General features: G+C 41.2%; 1 protein-coding gene across 1 annotated transcript; it reads left to right on the top strand.

Moving 5' to 3' along the window:
• The first annotated feature begins 5,129 nt into the window (after positions 1 to 5,129).
• On the top strand, positions 5,130 to 10,228 carry NEFM (neurofilament medium chain). Its single transcript, XM_059177922.1, has 3 exons — positions 5,130 to 6,276; positions 6,966 to 7,090; positions 8,361 to 10,228. The coding sequence occupies exons 1-3, from the start codon at positions 5,197 to 5,199 to the stop codon at positions 9,730 to 9,732; spliced, it is 2,577 nt and encodes an 858-aa protein (XP_059033905.1). The 5' UTR covers positions 5,130 to 5,196; the 3' UTR covers positions 9,733 to 10,228.
• Positions 10,229 to 16,846: the final 6,618 nt, after the last annotated feature.

Here is a 16,846-nt window from a genome sequence, read left to right as displayed (position 1 = left end):
CTATAAGGCCCATAAAAGTGTTGGGGGTTTTTTTAAGAGGAAATTAAAAATCATATAGTTGACAAGAAGCCAAGATGCCTGGTATACAATATAGCATTCTTTCCTCTAAGATACCAAATTACATATTCATACATTTGTTTTACAAAGCAGGGTAGGAATTATATAACAGAAAGATCCCATTGATGTTTAAATTATAGGGAAGAAAATGGCAGAGAATATTTAAATTGTTTCTCTGCTGTTTGTAGATTTCTATACTTAAGTATTTGTTAACTTTAACCCAAAAAGGTGAGTGAAAGTATTCTTATATGTGCTCTTGGCAACTGTGGTGAAAAGAAATAGATATGATAGTGTGCTTGTTTTCTGAGGATTATGAAAGAAGACTGCTTTGGAGAATCACAGAGATTGTGAGGTAAGAACCAGTCCTGGGCTGATGAGACTTCATTCTTAGGTGGGGCATCTTTCTGACTTTGTTTGATATCCCTAGGTTCAGCTCTGCTCAGAAATTTGGTCCAAAGATAATAGATCATTGATCTGCTCTAGTTTTACAAAGCTCATTTTAATTAAGAGTTTCTAATAAAAGAATTATGTCTCTTGCTAAGGCCTGGGTAAGCTTGGGATAAAATATGTCATAAATATTACATGGCTGTCCTGATGCAAAGTTACATGCAATGCAGGGTTTGAAAAATTCAAGTGCATGGCATCCACTTTACAAGTAAAGCCAATATGTCGAATTTTAAAAATTGCTGGAAATTAATACAGTATTTTTATTTTGCATCTATTGGACTTTATTTTTAGAATCACTTTTAGCAAGGGTAACTTAAATACTTTTTAAAAATTCTATGTCCTCCTCCTCTGGCTTCCACAGGACTGATTCTCGGTGGTGGGGTGAAGGCATTACACAGCAAAAAACTCAGCAATCTACCTTAAAGCCAAAGGTAAACCTTTCCCCCATAAAATACTAAATTTCTAAATACAGAATTTTGAAGATGATTAAGCTTATATTTTTGAACAACAGAAAGATGTAAAATATTTTTTTGATTTTTTTTAATGCTTCAATTAACTCTCCATAAAAACAGTCACTGACAGAAATAGAAGACAATATTTAATGAATAACAATATTTGGCAATGGAACCAAACACCATTTCAGGGTCTAATGTTAGAAAAAGGACACTGTGGTTCAGTGAATTTGTTTAATTAAAGACAATAGGGGCATGTACATCCCATTTTCCTGACAAGAAACAGCTTTTTCCCAAGGATATTTTTATTTTGCTTTCAATATCTGAAATAATAAAAAGACCAGAGTCAAAGCTGCTTCTAAAGTTTGACATCCCAAGGCTAAAATAGAAAGAATTCTTACAGTTCTCATTTTCTTTCTGTCCTCACTCCAGGGTACTCAGTCAGGACCTTCCTACACCAACAATGCCTTAAATAATTAGAAAAGGACAATTTGTAAAGAATTATTTGTCACTACTTCTAGAATCAGATCCCAGGCAAAATGACCAAGCTCAAGACATCGCAGCAGGATGGAAGAAAGTACGGATTATTTTATTAATCTTAGATAGATTCAGCCTACCAATCTGACAGTGGTATCTTCCATCTAGAGCATCTTGCTGGCTCCTTCATTCCCATAGCCCATCCTCCTTTCATTCTTGTGCATCAAAAAGTATTCTTTTAAATGGAAAGAAATATGGAAAGAAAGAAGAAAATACTCAACTCATTTTTTCTAACCTTATTTTTTGAGTCAATGAATAAATGCTTTATTCAAAGGGTATTTCTCCCATTATCATTAGATAAGCCCTCATGATAGCTATCTCTTAACTACAAAGTTAATCTTTGCACTTTACTTACTGAAGGAACACAGAGCCTGTTCTGTATATCCCTATAAAGTGATTAAAAACACACTCTAGCTTATGGTACAACAATCTAGAGACAATTTAATTAAAAACGTCTTACATCCAAATCATATGTGTAACTTCCCTATTTAGGATAAATTCTAAAAGTAAAATTAATAGTCAAACTGAACAGTGTTGCAAATTCAGATAAATCCTCATGGGTTTTTTTCTTTCTTGTTAATATTTTCAGAAGAGTCATAGCCTTAGTGTCATTAGGGTAAAAATACAAAACTGTATTTTTTTCTGTGGAAAATATGAGGATGGTAAATGTTCTTTTAAAATAAGACAAAGATGGAAAAATGAATGCTATGGCTTTCTTTAATAAGATTCTATACTAAATTCATTGATGAGCATAACCTTCAAGTCACCTTCAGAAAGAGTGAATAAAGTAAAAAGTTTAATATAAAATAAAACATCTCAGTCAGTCTGAAATTGGACCAATCATTTTTTAAGCCATGGGAACTTTTCTCCCTGAAAGAGGTGACTGATATAATTCTCCGGGTTATCCTATTGTGACCAGACTGAACAATACTTCATGTGACACCAAAGTTACAATTGTAAGCTATAGTCACTAACTGAATTTAGCCTGAATAATTGGCCAGTATTTTGTTTATACGCAATGCTTTCCTCCTTCTGCAACCAGTTGGAAGCTTAACAATTTCTGAGCTAGTTTAGATACAAGTCAAAACGGGCTAATTGTGAAGTTAGACATGTGTTTCCTTGTAAATGTCTCTCTGCAGAGTCATCTCAGTTTTAAAAACCCTGAAGAAAACTAACAGCAGCAGTCTGCCTGTTAACCATTTGCTCTCACTGCAGAAAGTCCTTCCACAGCAAAAGCAACGTGAAGCCCCCAAGGGCTTTTTAAATTTTTTAACAAAAGCAGAAAGTAATAAGTAACTAAGGTATAATTACCACATAACTAGCATTTGGCCTTATCAGATGTCACCCTTCCAACCTGGAGATTGGCAGCACTTTACAAAAAGGCAGAAAATTTTCTTTCTCTTTTCCTTTTGTATCCATCAAAGCAAAAATTCCTTCCCCCCCTTTTTTCTCCAATAGTCCCAAATTGATCCCCTCGCTTGTCAAATGCCTTTCCTAACAGCTTGAGACCTGGGCTCTCCTTGCCTGAAAGATAACCTGTCACTCAGCAAACTAGAACATCCTTCCCCCACACAGCCCGCAATGCTGCAGTTTCACATTAATGAGCTAAAAGTAACTCCCTACATTAACCCCTTCTATTTTAAAATACAAATGGGCCAAGAGATCTCATGAAAATAAAAAAAATAATAATAATAAACCTCTAGAAACTTACTGATTGGCATGACCACATCATTAAAAAAAAAAAAAAGAAAGAAAGAAAGAAAGAAAAGAAAAGAAAACCACACGCCATAAAGAAAGCATGTTGTGAAAGGAAAATATTTAAGTCTGGGTGTCTGCTTTTCGCAAGCAGTGGTTCTTTTCAGCCATACCAAGCATTTCACAGGCAATCACTTGTGCCTATGGCCTCAGAAAACTTGGTCATCAGTCTTACACTCTACTCTTCACTTTGTCTTGCAGGATTCTGAACTTTTTTACCCTGAATTACCCCAAAGCACTATGTAAAATAAAGGAGCATTTTACCAGTTAACAGTGCACCAGACATCAGAAGTCTATGTAGATGCCTTGTTGAAATAAACATGTTAAAAGATATGGAAAATCTATTCCAAGTCAGTCATTAATATCTAAATGAGGAAATTTATCTTAAATGGAGGAAAATTATCTTAAATGGAGGGGAAAAAATCTGGTTTAATTCAAGGTTGTGATGAATCTGTTTGGCAACTTTTAAATTAATTTAGGTGCTTTTCAATCACTGCAGTTACATACAGGGAGTACTGAACAGAATGATGACAAAGCAATTGTTTGTGTTCAAACTTCTCATAAACTATACTCCCCTGGACTTTCACCTCAGCAGATTTCAAATTCCCCTTTCCAAGGAATATTTGACCTTCAAATTTCAGTCCCTTTATCTCTTGATTTCTTGCATCTATCATACGTTAGAAAACTCAAACGGGGCTACAAGTATATTATTTCTGTTACCTGACTTTAATGAATTTTAGTTGTTTTCAAAATCTGCAATCGGTTCATTGTGCCAACTCTGCATTGCAGAGAAATCTTAGTGTTCGATTCCAGCTTGGCTCCTGCAAACAGAGTCACTACAAACAGGCTTTAATTGTATTTACTCCGGGAGAAGAGGAGGAAGGAAACCCTCGCCGACCTGACGAGCCCAGTTTGGTGACAAGCCCCCAGGGCAGCGAAGTCTCCCGGCTCGCCCGCCTGGGCGCTGTCCTTGGTGCTGCCGGCGCCATAGCGATCACAAGCGCCTTACCTTCTGCCCCTGCGGAAGCTGCGGACGTTTCCCAAACGTTAAGCAGAATGTAGCGCCACATCCCACTTTTAATACAAATAACTACCCAGGCCCATCCTCTTTGTCCCCTTCCCGAAGCCTTCTGCCCGACAGTTCTTCAAAGTCTTTTTCTTTTTTTCTTCTAGGCCCAACTCTGGGCTTGCGCTCAACTCGGACTGCTTTAAAAGGAGATGTGGGGGAAGGGGAGGGAGGCATGGGGACTGAGGATGGGGGAGGGGAGGAGAGGAGGGGGAGGGCAGGAAAGAAGGGGGAGGGGAGGAAGGAGTAGGAGAGAAGGTAAGGGTGGGAAGAAGAGGGCCCAGGAGGAAGGGACTCAGAAGGGCGGAGTGAGTGGGACTAAAGAAGGCTAAAGTGGGAGAGCAAAGAGATGCCCAAAAGAAGGGGAGGAGATTCATCACAGAAGATGGGTAAAGAAAAAAGTAATGGAGAAAAGGCAAAAGAAAAGAAAGCCGCGGGTATAAGAAAAGAGCAAGGTGGTCAGGGGGTCGGGAGAAAAGCTGCCCGACGGGTAGAAGAGTGACGAGACAAAGAAAAGGCGTTGGATGAATACTCGCACCGAGGCTTTAAAAGGCTATCCGAAGGCGAAGAGAAATGGAGACAGGGGTCTTGGGGGGCTACAAGTGGCCTGGGACCGAGAGAAGAGTTGGGGGAGGGGCCGGGACCAGGCAGCAAAGTCCGGGGTCCGATGCGGCACGGGCCCACGTGGAGCCGGCGCTGAATCACTGCTAGGCTGTCTTTACCCCCCTCATCTCCCCCGGCCCCGTGCCCGCAGTCCCCGCCTCCTCGGCCGCCGCCTCCACTGGGCGGGGCCCTGGCCCGGGACCAGCCGCCGCGGCTATAAATGGGCTGCGGCGAGACCGGCACAACGCTGTGACAGCCACACGCCCCGAGGCCTCCAAGATGAGCTACACGTTGGACTCGCTGGGTAACCCGTCCGCCTACCGGCGGGTCACCGAGACCCGCTCGAGCTTCAGCCGCGTCAGTGGCTCCCCGTCCAGCGGCTTCCGCTCGCAGTCGTGGTCCCGCGGCTCTCCCAGCACCGTGTCCTCCTCCTACAAGCGCAGCGCGCTTGGCCCGCGCCTCACCTACAGCTCGGCCATGCTCAGCTCTGCCGAGAGCAGCCTCGATTTCAGCCAGTCTTCGTCGCTGCTCAACGGCGGCTCCGGGCCGGGGGGCGACTACAAGCTGTCCCGCTCCAACGAGAAGGAGCAGCTGCAGGGGCTGAACGACCGCTTCGCGGGATACATCGAGAAGGTACACTACCTAGAGCAGCAGAACAAGGAGATCGAGGCAGAGATCCAGGCGCTGCGGCAGAAACAGGCCTCGCACGCCCAGCTGGGCGACGCGTACGACCAGGAGATCCGCGAGCTGCGCGCCACCCTCGAGCTAGTGAATCACGAGAAGGCTCAGGTGCAGCTGGACTCGGATCACCTGGAAGAAGACATCCACCGGCTCAAGGAGCGCTTCGAGGAGGAGGCACGGCTGCGCGACGACACGGAGGCGGCTATCCGCGCGCTGCGCAAAGACATCGAGGAGGCGTCGCTGGTCAAGGTGGAGCTGGACAAGAAGGTGCAGTCGCTGCAGGATGAGGTGGCCTTCCTGCGGAGCAATCACGAGGAGGAGGTGGCCGACCTGCTGGCCCAGATCCAGGCGTCGCACATCACGGTGGAGCGCAAAGACTACCTGAAGACAGACATCTCGTCGGCGCTGAAAGAGATCCGCTCCCAGCTCGAATGCCACTCCGACCAGAACATGCACCAGGCGGAAGAGTGGTTTAAGTGCCGCTACGCCAAGCTTACGGAGGCGGCCGAGCAAAACAAGGAGGCTATCCGCTCCGCCAAGGAAGAGATCGCCGAGTATCGGCGCCAGCTGCAGTCCAAGAGCATCGAGCTCGAGTCAGTGCGCGGTACCAAGGAGTCCCTGGAGCGGCAGCTCAGCGACATCGAGGAGCGCCATAACCACGACCTCAGCAGCTACCAGGTAGGAAACGCGGCTGCGCGGCCAGCCTGCGCCAGCGCCAGCGCCGCGCGCCCCCGACGCTCAGGCACGCGACCCGGCGCGCTCTCCGCCGCGCTCCCTGGTGGCCGCTGGCCAGTGCGCTCGCGCTGCACCGAGCGAGTTCTCTGCGCAAAGCGTCCTCGCCCCTCCCCATCCTTCTTCACTCCTTCCGCACCCACCATCTCCAGTTCTGACATTTTACTAAACCTGCTTTTTTTCTCGGGAGGTGTCGTTTTAAAGTAGGAGATACATATTCGGGTAGTTGACAGAGCAGCAAGTTTAGGATTGCTTGTGTAGAAACTCATATATTCTCAACTTTTACCGCCGTGATCAGAAGAACACTTAAAATTGGCTTCACCCAAAAAAGCTCAGATGAAAAGGGCCAGGTCGCCCGAGGGGTTTTCCCGAACTTTTTTTTTTTTTTTTTTTTCCTGCTGAGAGGAATTCTAGATCCACTGGTCTCAATGCATGGTGTGCCCAGGAAATCTCATATTGTCTAATTGATCCTGTTTATTTAATAGTTCCTTCGTTTTTTCTGTTTTTATTTTAGTTTTAAGGGACTGGAAGCTACAGCGTTAACAGAACTGGAGGGAAGTAGAGGGAGGGGTGGGTAGCAAGTGGTTTGTGAAAGAAGTTGCTGTTGGACGAGTCTATGCCTGTGTCTATTTCAGGACACGATCCAGCAGTTGGAAAATGAGCTCCGGGGCACAAAGTGGGAAATGGCTCGTCATTTGCGAGAATACCAGGACCTCCTCAACGTCAAGATGGCTCTGGATATTGAGATTGCTGCGTACAGGTACCGTGCTCACTACCGACCGGTCGGAAATACTTACCGCACTGCGGAGGCTGTTGTGGCACAACCCCCATCACTTAAGTTAAAGCAAGCAGGTGGCAGGAATCTTAAATCAGTGCCTGGCTTTCTTTCTTAATTAAAAAAAAAAAAAAAATTATTCTGAAGAATTGTAAATGTGGTTTTACTTCTCCACACAGCTTTAAAAGAGTAAATATTAGTTAAAATGAGTATTTAAATAAAATGTTTTGAGGGACATTTTATTGATTTCAGTGCTTTTGCTTTAACTTTTTCATTTTAGTGAAAAGTGTTTTCCAACTGTTTGAAGCAAAAACAGAATTTTAGTTTTTAATATTTCACATCATAGTTTCAGCTTTTTGATTTTATAATGTCAAGGGCAAATTCCAGGACATTCAATTTCTAATTCTCCGTTACAGCTTACTATTGCCATCATCTGGCTGAGAACAGCTATAGATTGATAGGATAGATATATACACATATATTAGACAGAATATATTAGATATATTAGATAGAATGGAGAGAGAAAATATGTATATTCTATTTTATTTAGATTTATATCTACAGACCTAGATACACGACCAGAGAAAGAAAAGAAAAAAGATTATAGGTCTGCTAACTGATGTCACCTTACTGATGACTAAGTTCATAGGAGAAAATCCTTGACTAAACACACTCTCTACTACCAAAAGGTCATCATCATAACATTACAGGAATAAATTGCATTCACAGCTCTCTCTCTTCAGGAAAGCTGAATAACTATATTCAGTAGACGCCTTATGATTAAAATTGCAGACCAATTTACAACTTGATATATGCCAAATTCTGATACATGCTAAATGGTTTTCTAAATTTGTTGAACATCATATTTGCAAAAGGAAATTTAGTGTACATCCTTAAAGTCCACGTGCTCAAGAAAGTCACTAAGGTTTTTTTGCCATGAGGGAGCTTTTCAGCATATTCACAGGGCAGCGAATAGACTGCCGCAGAGCTGAGATTTGGCGTCTGGGTGTGTTAGTGGACTGTTGGGTGTGGTCAGCTACTGCAGCAAGTGATTGGCTAGTGGTCCATGAGAATCTCCAGATGGGACGCTGTAGACCAGCGAAATGATAGCAGGTATCACACTGGTTTGACAGAATCTTTTACCTGTGTGATTCTGTTTGTTGAAAGGTATCTGCTGCATTACCCATAACGTAATGAAACTCAGAAGGCCACCAAGATTTTAATTATGTCGTGTCTTTTTTGATTCGGTCCTCAGAAAACTACTGGAGGGTGAAGAGACCAGATTTAGCACATTTGCAGGAAGCATCACTGGGCCACTGTATCCACACCGACAACCCTCAGTCACAATATCCAGTAAGATTCAGAAAACCAAGGTAGAGGCTCCTAAGCTAAAGGTCCAACACAAATTCGTCGAGGAGATCATAGAAGAAACCAAAGTGGAAGATGAGAAATCAGAAATGGAAGAGGCCCTGATAGCCATTGCAGAGGAGAGGGCAGCGTCCATGAAAGAGGAGAAGGAAGAAGAGGCAGAAGAAAAGGAAGAGGGGCAAGCTGAAGAAGAAGAAGTTGTGGCTACCAAAAAGTCTCCAGTGAAAGCGGCTGCGCCTGAACTGAAAGAGGAGGAGGAAGGAGAAAAGGAGGAAGAGGAAGGCCAAGAGGAAGAAGAGGAGGAAGAGGAGGGTGCTAAGTCAGACCAAGCCGAAGAAGGAGGATCCGAGAAGGAAGGTTCTAGTGAAAAAGAGGAGGGGGAACAGGAAGAAGAAGGGGAAACAGAGGCCAAAGGTGAAGGAGAAGAAGCTGAAGCCGAGGATGAAAAGAAAACGGAAGAAAAGCGTGAAGAGGTTGCTCCCAAGGAAGAGCTGGTGGCAGAAGCCAAGGCAGAAAAGCCAGAGAAGGCCAAGTCTCCCGTGCCAAAGTCACCGGTGGAAGAGGTGAAACCGAAGGCAGATGAGAAAGGAGCTGAGAAAGCCGAGCAGAAAAAGGAAGAAGAGAAAGTGGAGGAAGAAAAGAAAGAAGTAAAGGAATCTCCGAAGGAAGAGAAAGTGGAGAAAAAGGAGGAGAAGCCAAAAGATGTGTCAGAGAAGAAGAAGGCAGAGTCCCCGGTAAAGGAGGAAGTGGTGGAGGTGAGCACCGTCACCAAATCCATAAAGGTGAGCTTGGAGAAAGATGCCAAAGAGGAGAAGCCACAGCCGAAGGAGAAGGAGAAGGCAGAAGAGGAGGGGGGAGGTGAGGAGGAAGGCGGTGATCAAGGTTCCAAGGAATCCAGGAAAGAAGACATAGCAGTAAATGGGGAGGTAGAAGGAAAGGAGGAAGAGCAGGAAACAAAGGAGAAAGGCAGTGGGGGAGAAGAGGAGAAAGGGGTTGTCACCAATGGGCTAGACTTGAGCCCCGCAGACGAAAAGAAGGGGGGAGACAGAAGTGAGGAAAAAGTGGTGGTGACCAAAAAGATAGAAAAAATCACCAGTGAGGGGGGCGATGGTGCTACCAAATACATCACTAAATCTGTAACCGTCACTCAAAAGGTCGAAGAGCATGAAGAGACCTTTGAGGAGAAGCTAGTATCTACCAAAAAGGTAGAGAAGGTCACTTCACACGCCATAGTAAAGGAAGTCACCCAGAGTGACTAATATTTGAGTCCATTGCAAAAGGTTAAGCCATATGACAATTTTATTATGCATGTGATTGACAGCTTCAAAACAGAACGGGTTCTCCCATGGGGGCTCCAGACATTGTATTTTACTTTGTGCAATACGAGGGAAATGCATGCAAGCGCAGGGTGCTCCCTCCTCAGTCTTTGGGTGATTGAAATGCATGATATTGTATGTACCTGAGGAATTGGCTGATTTCCTAAGCTGTTGGAAGGAGGGCACTCCGGGGTGGGCGGGATGTCTTGAGACGTATTATGCAAAGAACCAACTGAGCCAAAAATAATAAATGAAACACAGAACTCTCTTAGCCTTAAGAAAGCTATATATGAATAATTATGTTTACCTCACTGGTGCATTTAAAAAGGACTTTTGTTCATGGGAGAACCTCGTTGACATGCACAGTTTGCAACCTTTCGTTGATTGATGTTCAATGTCACAGCAGTACTTGCTCAATAAAGGTCATATTGGAAACATAGTCGATTGCATGGTGTCCTGTCATTTGAAAGTGTGATCTCCACTATCTGACCCTTTCTTTTCCTACAGTAGGTTATTTGGTGGGGGGAAAGGAGGAGTTACAAGTGAGCTGCATTTCTTATCATAATTTTCCTGATCACTGAGAAAACATAATCACCAAAAAAATGTTTTTAGGTGTCAAAATCTTTATTTAGCCCAACATTCACCTCAACAGTTTAAATAAAAATTAAAGCATCAGATTTTTTAAAAAGCAACATTCATTGGATAAAAGTCTTCCTTTCCAAATGTTTTGACCCTACCCAAAACTCAGAGAACCTGAAAGTGAGAGGGAGGACAGTGGAGCCATAACCTGTTTCTTGGAGTTGCAACACAAAGAAAATCATGGCACTTATAACAATGTGTCTAGAAAAAGCGGGACTGAAATCATTAATAGTCCTAACAAGAAATATCAAACACAAACATACATACACACACACACACACACACACACATACACACACACATACCTTTTCTCCAGCATTGATTCTTGGTTGACAGAGATTTATACTTTTGGTGTTTTATTTATTGGAGAAAAATAATGTCAAAAATAAAGAAAAACAGTTTTCTCTGATATAGGCAAAGAAGTGTTTTTAGATTTGGGGAAAAAAAAAAAAAAAAGCCTGATCTTAAACAAGGAAATAATACTACTCCCTTTTCAATACATATCTGTTCTAGACTTTTAAGACCATTATTAACTTATTAATTAATGTATTATTTATTTCAAGTCCATATTTTTCTTATCAATCAGATCAGATTTTTTTAAATTTATTTATTTGACAGACAGATCACAAGTGGGCAGAGAGGCAGGCAGAGACAGAGAGGGGGAAGCAGGCTCCCCACTAAGCAGAGAGCCTGATGGCGGGGCTTGATCCCAGAACCCTGCGATCATGACCTGAGCTGAAGGCAAAGGCTTTAACCCACTGAGCCATCCAGGTGCCCCATCAGTGCTCTTTTTAATGGGTTTTCAAGATACCCCAATTTTAACTCCTAAATGCACCCAGGAAGCTCATTGCTAACATCGATATTTGCAATGGTGTTTCCCAATCATTAGCCTTTTGCCAGTATTTTTTGCTGTAATTTTTGCTGTAACTGCATATCATTTGCACCATGTATTTACATTTTCCTTTAAAAATTCATGTTTAATGTTAGAACACTAATTTTTCTAAAGTAATAATATCCATGCCATCCACGGTAAAAGAATTTTTAAATAAAATCAGCAAAAACTCACTCTAATTACACAGAATTGAAAAATTAATTTAAAAAGAGTACATTGGAAAAACTCGAGACAACTCCTAGGTTGGAAGAATGAGCAGAGGAGGTGGGCGTTGGGAAGACCAGCTAAGACAGCCAGAGGACTAGGGGTAGGAATCATCATGTAGTCACAGTGCTAACTAAACTCAAAACTTGTATCACTCCATTGGAAGGTTAGAAACATAGCGTATTTTTGTCCCATGCCTTGGCCAGCAACTCAAGAAGCATCTTGATTAATAGTCCCACCAAGACAGGCACCCATGATGCAGCAGCATTTCCCCAGGGAAGAGTATCGGAACTCTTATACGAAGTGGGACTAGAAGGGTGCCTGGGTGGCTCAGTCAGTTTTCTGCCTTTGGTTCTGCCTGGGGTCCTGAGATCGAGTCCAGCATCCGGCTCCCTGCTCAGTGGCATCTTCTCCCTCTGCCTACTTCTCTCGCTGACTTAATAAAACCTTTAAAAAATAACAATAATAATAATAGGATATATCTTAGATAAGCCACGCCAACATGTCTAAAGGTATCAGACTGCTTGGTCGTATCATTAATTCAGCAACTATTTATCATGAGCTAGGGCCTGGGAATACAATGACCTTCTTTCCTAGAATTCACTAATTCTATTGGCAATGCCAATTGTTATACTACTATTAAAGAGAAAGCAATGTGAAATTCATGTTTTCAGATATGCTCAGTGACAGGGAGAGACTATATTTAAAACTCACCATAAACCTCCAAGGATTTATGAAGTTAGAATGGTTTTTCCTTAACTATAATCAGTCCAAGGCTACCATGTCACTAAACCATTGATAAATAGAACTTCTTTTCAGGAGTTTGCCTTAGAGATATAGTCCTTCATTTTAAAGTTTGAAAGAAGTAGCAAAGCTAATTAGTTCTCAATTTTCAAATCGGAAATTGAGGCACAGAAAAAAAAAAATTTTAACTTTCTCGGGGTCACGCAGCAGATATCCTGTCTCCAGAGCGTCTATGCTTAACCCCTTGCAGTGCACTGCCCCTCAAATCCCTCCATTGTGGCCATCTCAATTTATAAGGTGATTCCAGTCCTTTATTTCTCTTCAGACTGCAAGAAAGAAAACAGATCTATGCCTAGAGTCTTTCATTTAATATACCTATAGATCTCTTTATATTAAAAAAAAGGGGGGGGGGATGCCGTATCACTTCTCGGTGTCACTGTTTGCATCATGAGAAGAATAAAACATCCTGATACAAATTAAGCGGTGATTCCTTCTACCACAACAGCTTGCAGTGTACAAAAATGTGGCAAACACTTTTCTTATGACAACTTTAATGTTCAATGGAAAAGGAAAGTGTTATTTCTAGCACACTGCCTTCTATTGCCAGTCAGTGCAGAGACAGTATTAAAACATTGGGATATTCATTCCCACAACAAATACATTGGTTGTTCCAGTTTGGAGCAAGTTAGTGTTTCCTGTTGGTTTATGTAATTTTCCCAAAGGAAAACAGGAGCTATTTTTCAGTGAATTATTTTATTGGCTCTGCTCAAAATTTGTCTACTTCCAGGGCTCCTCTAGCCTTAGAAAAATAAAGCTTTGGCAAAAACACTGGATTAGAGTTCATATCCTGGGTCTGTGGATAGTTATATTGTACGTCTTGAGTCCATTGCATTTTATCCCTCTAAGCTTCTGCTAGAGACCGGATGTTTGTGTCCTGCAGATTTGTATGTGAAGTCTGAACATCCAATATGATGGCATTGGAGGTGGGCCTTCTGGGAGGTGCTTATGTGCTGAGGATGGGGCCCTCATGACTGGGATTAGTGTCCTTATAAAAGAAAACTCAAGGAGATTCCCTCTCCTTTCCACCATGTGAGGACGCTGAGAAGAGAGCCATCTTTCAACCAGGAAACAGGTTCTCACCAGACACTGAATCATGGTGCCTTGATCTTGGACTTCCCAGCTTCCAGAACTGTGAGAAATAAATTCTGTTGTTCATAAGCCACCGGGTCTGATATTTTGTTACAGCAGCCAGAACAGACAAAGACAGCTTCCACTTATTTATTGGTAAAATAGGGCACTAACATACTCTTCAAAGGGCTGCTAAGGTAATTAAATTTGATGATATCTGTGAAAGTACCTAGCACTGTAAAAGATACATGGTAGCTGATCAAAATCATTGCTGAATATATTAAATTTTAAGTTGAATAAAAGCTATAAATACAGAATTTATTTAATGTTGTCATAAGAAATTGACTGGAACATTAATTTCCTTATCATTTCAATGCAGATTATAATTACAATGAGTTTACCAGAATAATTATACAATATAAACATACATGCATACATGAACACATACATTTCTTCATCAGTGTACACTGATAATACAGTGTATAATACACTGTAACATATTCATTTTCCATAAAGAAAAATAAGTAGAAAATAATTGCATTTTTCACGGCAATAAACCATAGAAGCGGCTTAAATACACAATAACCCATCTACATAATCATGGGGCTTAAAGGTTTCCTGATGCATACTATTTAAAACAGTACTGAGAATTAGAGAAATAATTTCAGGCTAGGCCTATGAAGACAACTTTAAATCCCCAAATCCATACTGATGACGCTCCATACTGATGACGTTCCACACTGTAACGCAAGGCTCTCAGAGTTCTCTTCTACTTTTTATCTGAGGTATTTTGAAAAATAATCACATTACATCTTCCAGGTTATTAATTTTAGGTATTCCTTAATTCTAGTTAGCATTCTTATTTTAGAGGAAACCATAGTTGAAAAAAATTAGCAGTTGATTATATCAAAAGCCCTTCTTCATAATATTTAAGGGAAGGGTAATCATTCCACAGACCTAAGTAGGATGTTAGACTACTTATACAGGCCCACCCCCATGCCTCCGGTCTTGCTTTGGTGGGGAGATAGGAGAGGAAGAGGGTTAAGAGAAAGGAATCAAGGGTCCAAGAACTTGAAGTGACAATATTGTTTTCAGAAGGCAGACACAGGAGTTTCCCGATTCTGAATTAAAATCATAGGATCACAAGTTGGAGGCTAACTGCAAATATTATAGGCTCTATCTTTGGGCTTGCTCACATTCATGAGAGAGTAGGCCATAATGATGCCATGAAAAAAGAGATGTCAATCAAATTAACCTCCTTGTCTCATTGGAGCCCAATGCAGGCTTAAACTCCCAACCCTGAGATCAAGACCTGAGCTGGGATCAGGAGCTGGATGTTCAACCAACTAAGACACCCAGGCACCACCTGGTTCTCATCTCTTAAGGGAATTTTGGTGAAAATGGTAAAATTGCCTGTTCACATTAGGACTTCTAAATGGCCTTAATTTTAACTATTTATAATCTCCTCCAGAAAAAACACAGATTGGTAGAAAACAGAGTAATAGAGCACAAACACAGAATAATATAGTTCTATGCCCTTGGACTTGGAAGCCTGGAACTCACCATAAGTCACAGTATCTACACACCTCCCATTTCAACTTGAAAACCTCAAGGATAGTTTGAATACTGAGATAATTTTTTTGAACTTTTCTCAATTCAGATGTCAAAAATTTACTCATAGCCAGAAAAAATATTTCAGCTAAAGAAAACTTTATACTTGAAATAGTGTGTGCTAATATTTAGAAGGATAAAAAGCTTAAAGTTATTAATTTATATCCACTTACATATTTAATATGTGAATATCTGGGGGGGGGGTGCGAATCTGTCTATCCTTTTCTCCAGATTTCTTTCTAATTCAGACTGCCCAGTTGTTTCTGAACTGAACTTCAGAGTGGCCCAATTAAAATTACAAATTTAAAAATTGCAGTGAATAACCATCTCTGATAAATTGTAGGTGCCTAGCAAATGATAAATTCTTCTTGTTATAATTATAATTAGTTTAAAAAGTATTAATTAAAGTAGTTGCATGTATTAAATCATCACATTTGCAAGCGATGCACATAAAAATTCAATCTATAGCAAACCTTCGAGAAGAGCTGGATATCTTTGAACTCTATTTACCATTTGTTATTTAGAATCACAGAATCCTAAAAGTTGGATTTGCTTATGATGCTGAACTCCCCTTTTTCATGCCTGAAAAGTAGTTGCCTATCCTATAATAGAGAACCTACAGTGACGGGAAATTTTACTTTGTCCTGAGGCATGCATCATGCAGTTTTAACTGTTTGCAAAGCCTTCTTTCCTACTTTCCAGTATCTGACCCACTACAACTTATACCCACCGGTGCAAGTTCTGAGGAGTCATGTAAATTTCGATTCCCTTTTTCCTAGAATGGACCTTCAGGAAGGTGAAGGCCCAGGCCCAAATCCAAATAACTCATCACAATAATAATTGTGATGTTTGTTATATGCCAAGCACCTTACCTGTAACAAATCATTAAATCCTAAGAAATACATGCGCAAGAATAATTTTCATTGTCACTTTTTGCAGAAGTTTGGGCCTAAGGATTAGAACTCAGGCTTTTCTCATGTAAAACCCATACCTCTTCCATTATACACATTCGTAGAAAAGATAACAAATATATACTCCATGGTTGTTCACCTCTGGAATGAACCTTTGCCCACTGGGCCTAGCCTGCCCTAAGCAGTATCCATTGATCATTTTTTTTAGTTTATGGAGGAATTAACTGACCTTCTGGAGTGTTCTTTTATAAGTCATTGATGTATAGATTGCAAAAAAACATCACAACCATAATCAATTCCATTATCCTCTGGCTCCATTATCAGGCTCCACTATCCTCTGCCTGAATATGTAAATTTACTTTGTGGAATCCTCTTTACCAAATAAAGCATATTAAGGTTCTGATCGGTACATGAAACACCTCACGTACTTATTTTTCCATTTCTCAGACTCTAAAGAAGGCAATGAGCAAACAAATGAATGTTTCTTCAATTAGTTACTCACCTATAACACAAGTAATTCTGTAGGTACAGCAACTGTACCTGCCTATCATCTTTGATCAACAATGTTTTCCTTAGAGATACCAAGAAGGAAAAGTATTTTGATTGAATTAAAGCGACTACATATCAAGTGAAATTATTTCTGTGTATCTATCATTAAGTAGGTTTGGACACTTCCAATAAAGTATACCTTGAATGTAACATGTTAGAAATTTAGACAAATTTTGATATTTCACTTCCATAACCCATTCACATAATTTATTATTATCATAACTTAAGATGAAATTTCCTTTGCCAGGCATTATTGCCCTTCTTACTAATCATCGTGTCTTTGTGAAAGAAGTTAACTGTGCCCATCCACTAGGTTCATTCTCTTGACATATTAGAATGAACTTTATAAATAGAAACAAATCATGTGGTGTTGATATCT

The sequence above is a fragment of the Mustela lutreola genome, chromosome 1 (genome assembly GCF_030435805.1).
Source record: "Mustela lutreola isolate mMusLut2 chromosome 1, mMusLut2.pri, whole genome shotgun sequence".
Classification (NCBI taxonomy): domain Eukaryota; kingdom Metazoa; phylum Chordata; class Mammalia; order Carnivora; family Mustelidae; genus Mustela; species Mustela lutreola.
This window is presented reverse-complemented; position numbering and strand designations above follow the sequence as displayed.

Coding starts and splice junctions, on each gene's coding strand:
- NEFM (XM_059177922.1), top strand. CDS start 5,197: ATGAGCTACACGTTGGACTCGCTGGGTAACCCGTCCGCCTACCGGCGG. Junction 6,277..6,965: donor ACGACCTCAGCAGCTACCAG/GTAGGAAACGCG, acceptor TGTCTATTTCAG/GACACGATCCAGCAGTTGGA. Junction 7,091..8,360: donor ATTGAGATTGCTGCGTACAG/GTACCGTGCTCA, acceptor TTCGGTCCTCAG/AAAACTACTGGAGGGTGAAG.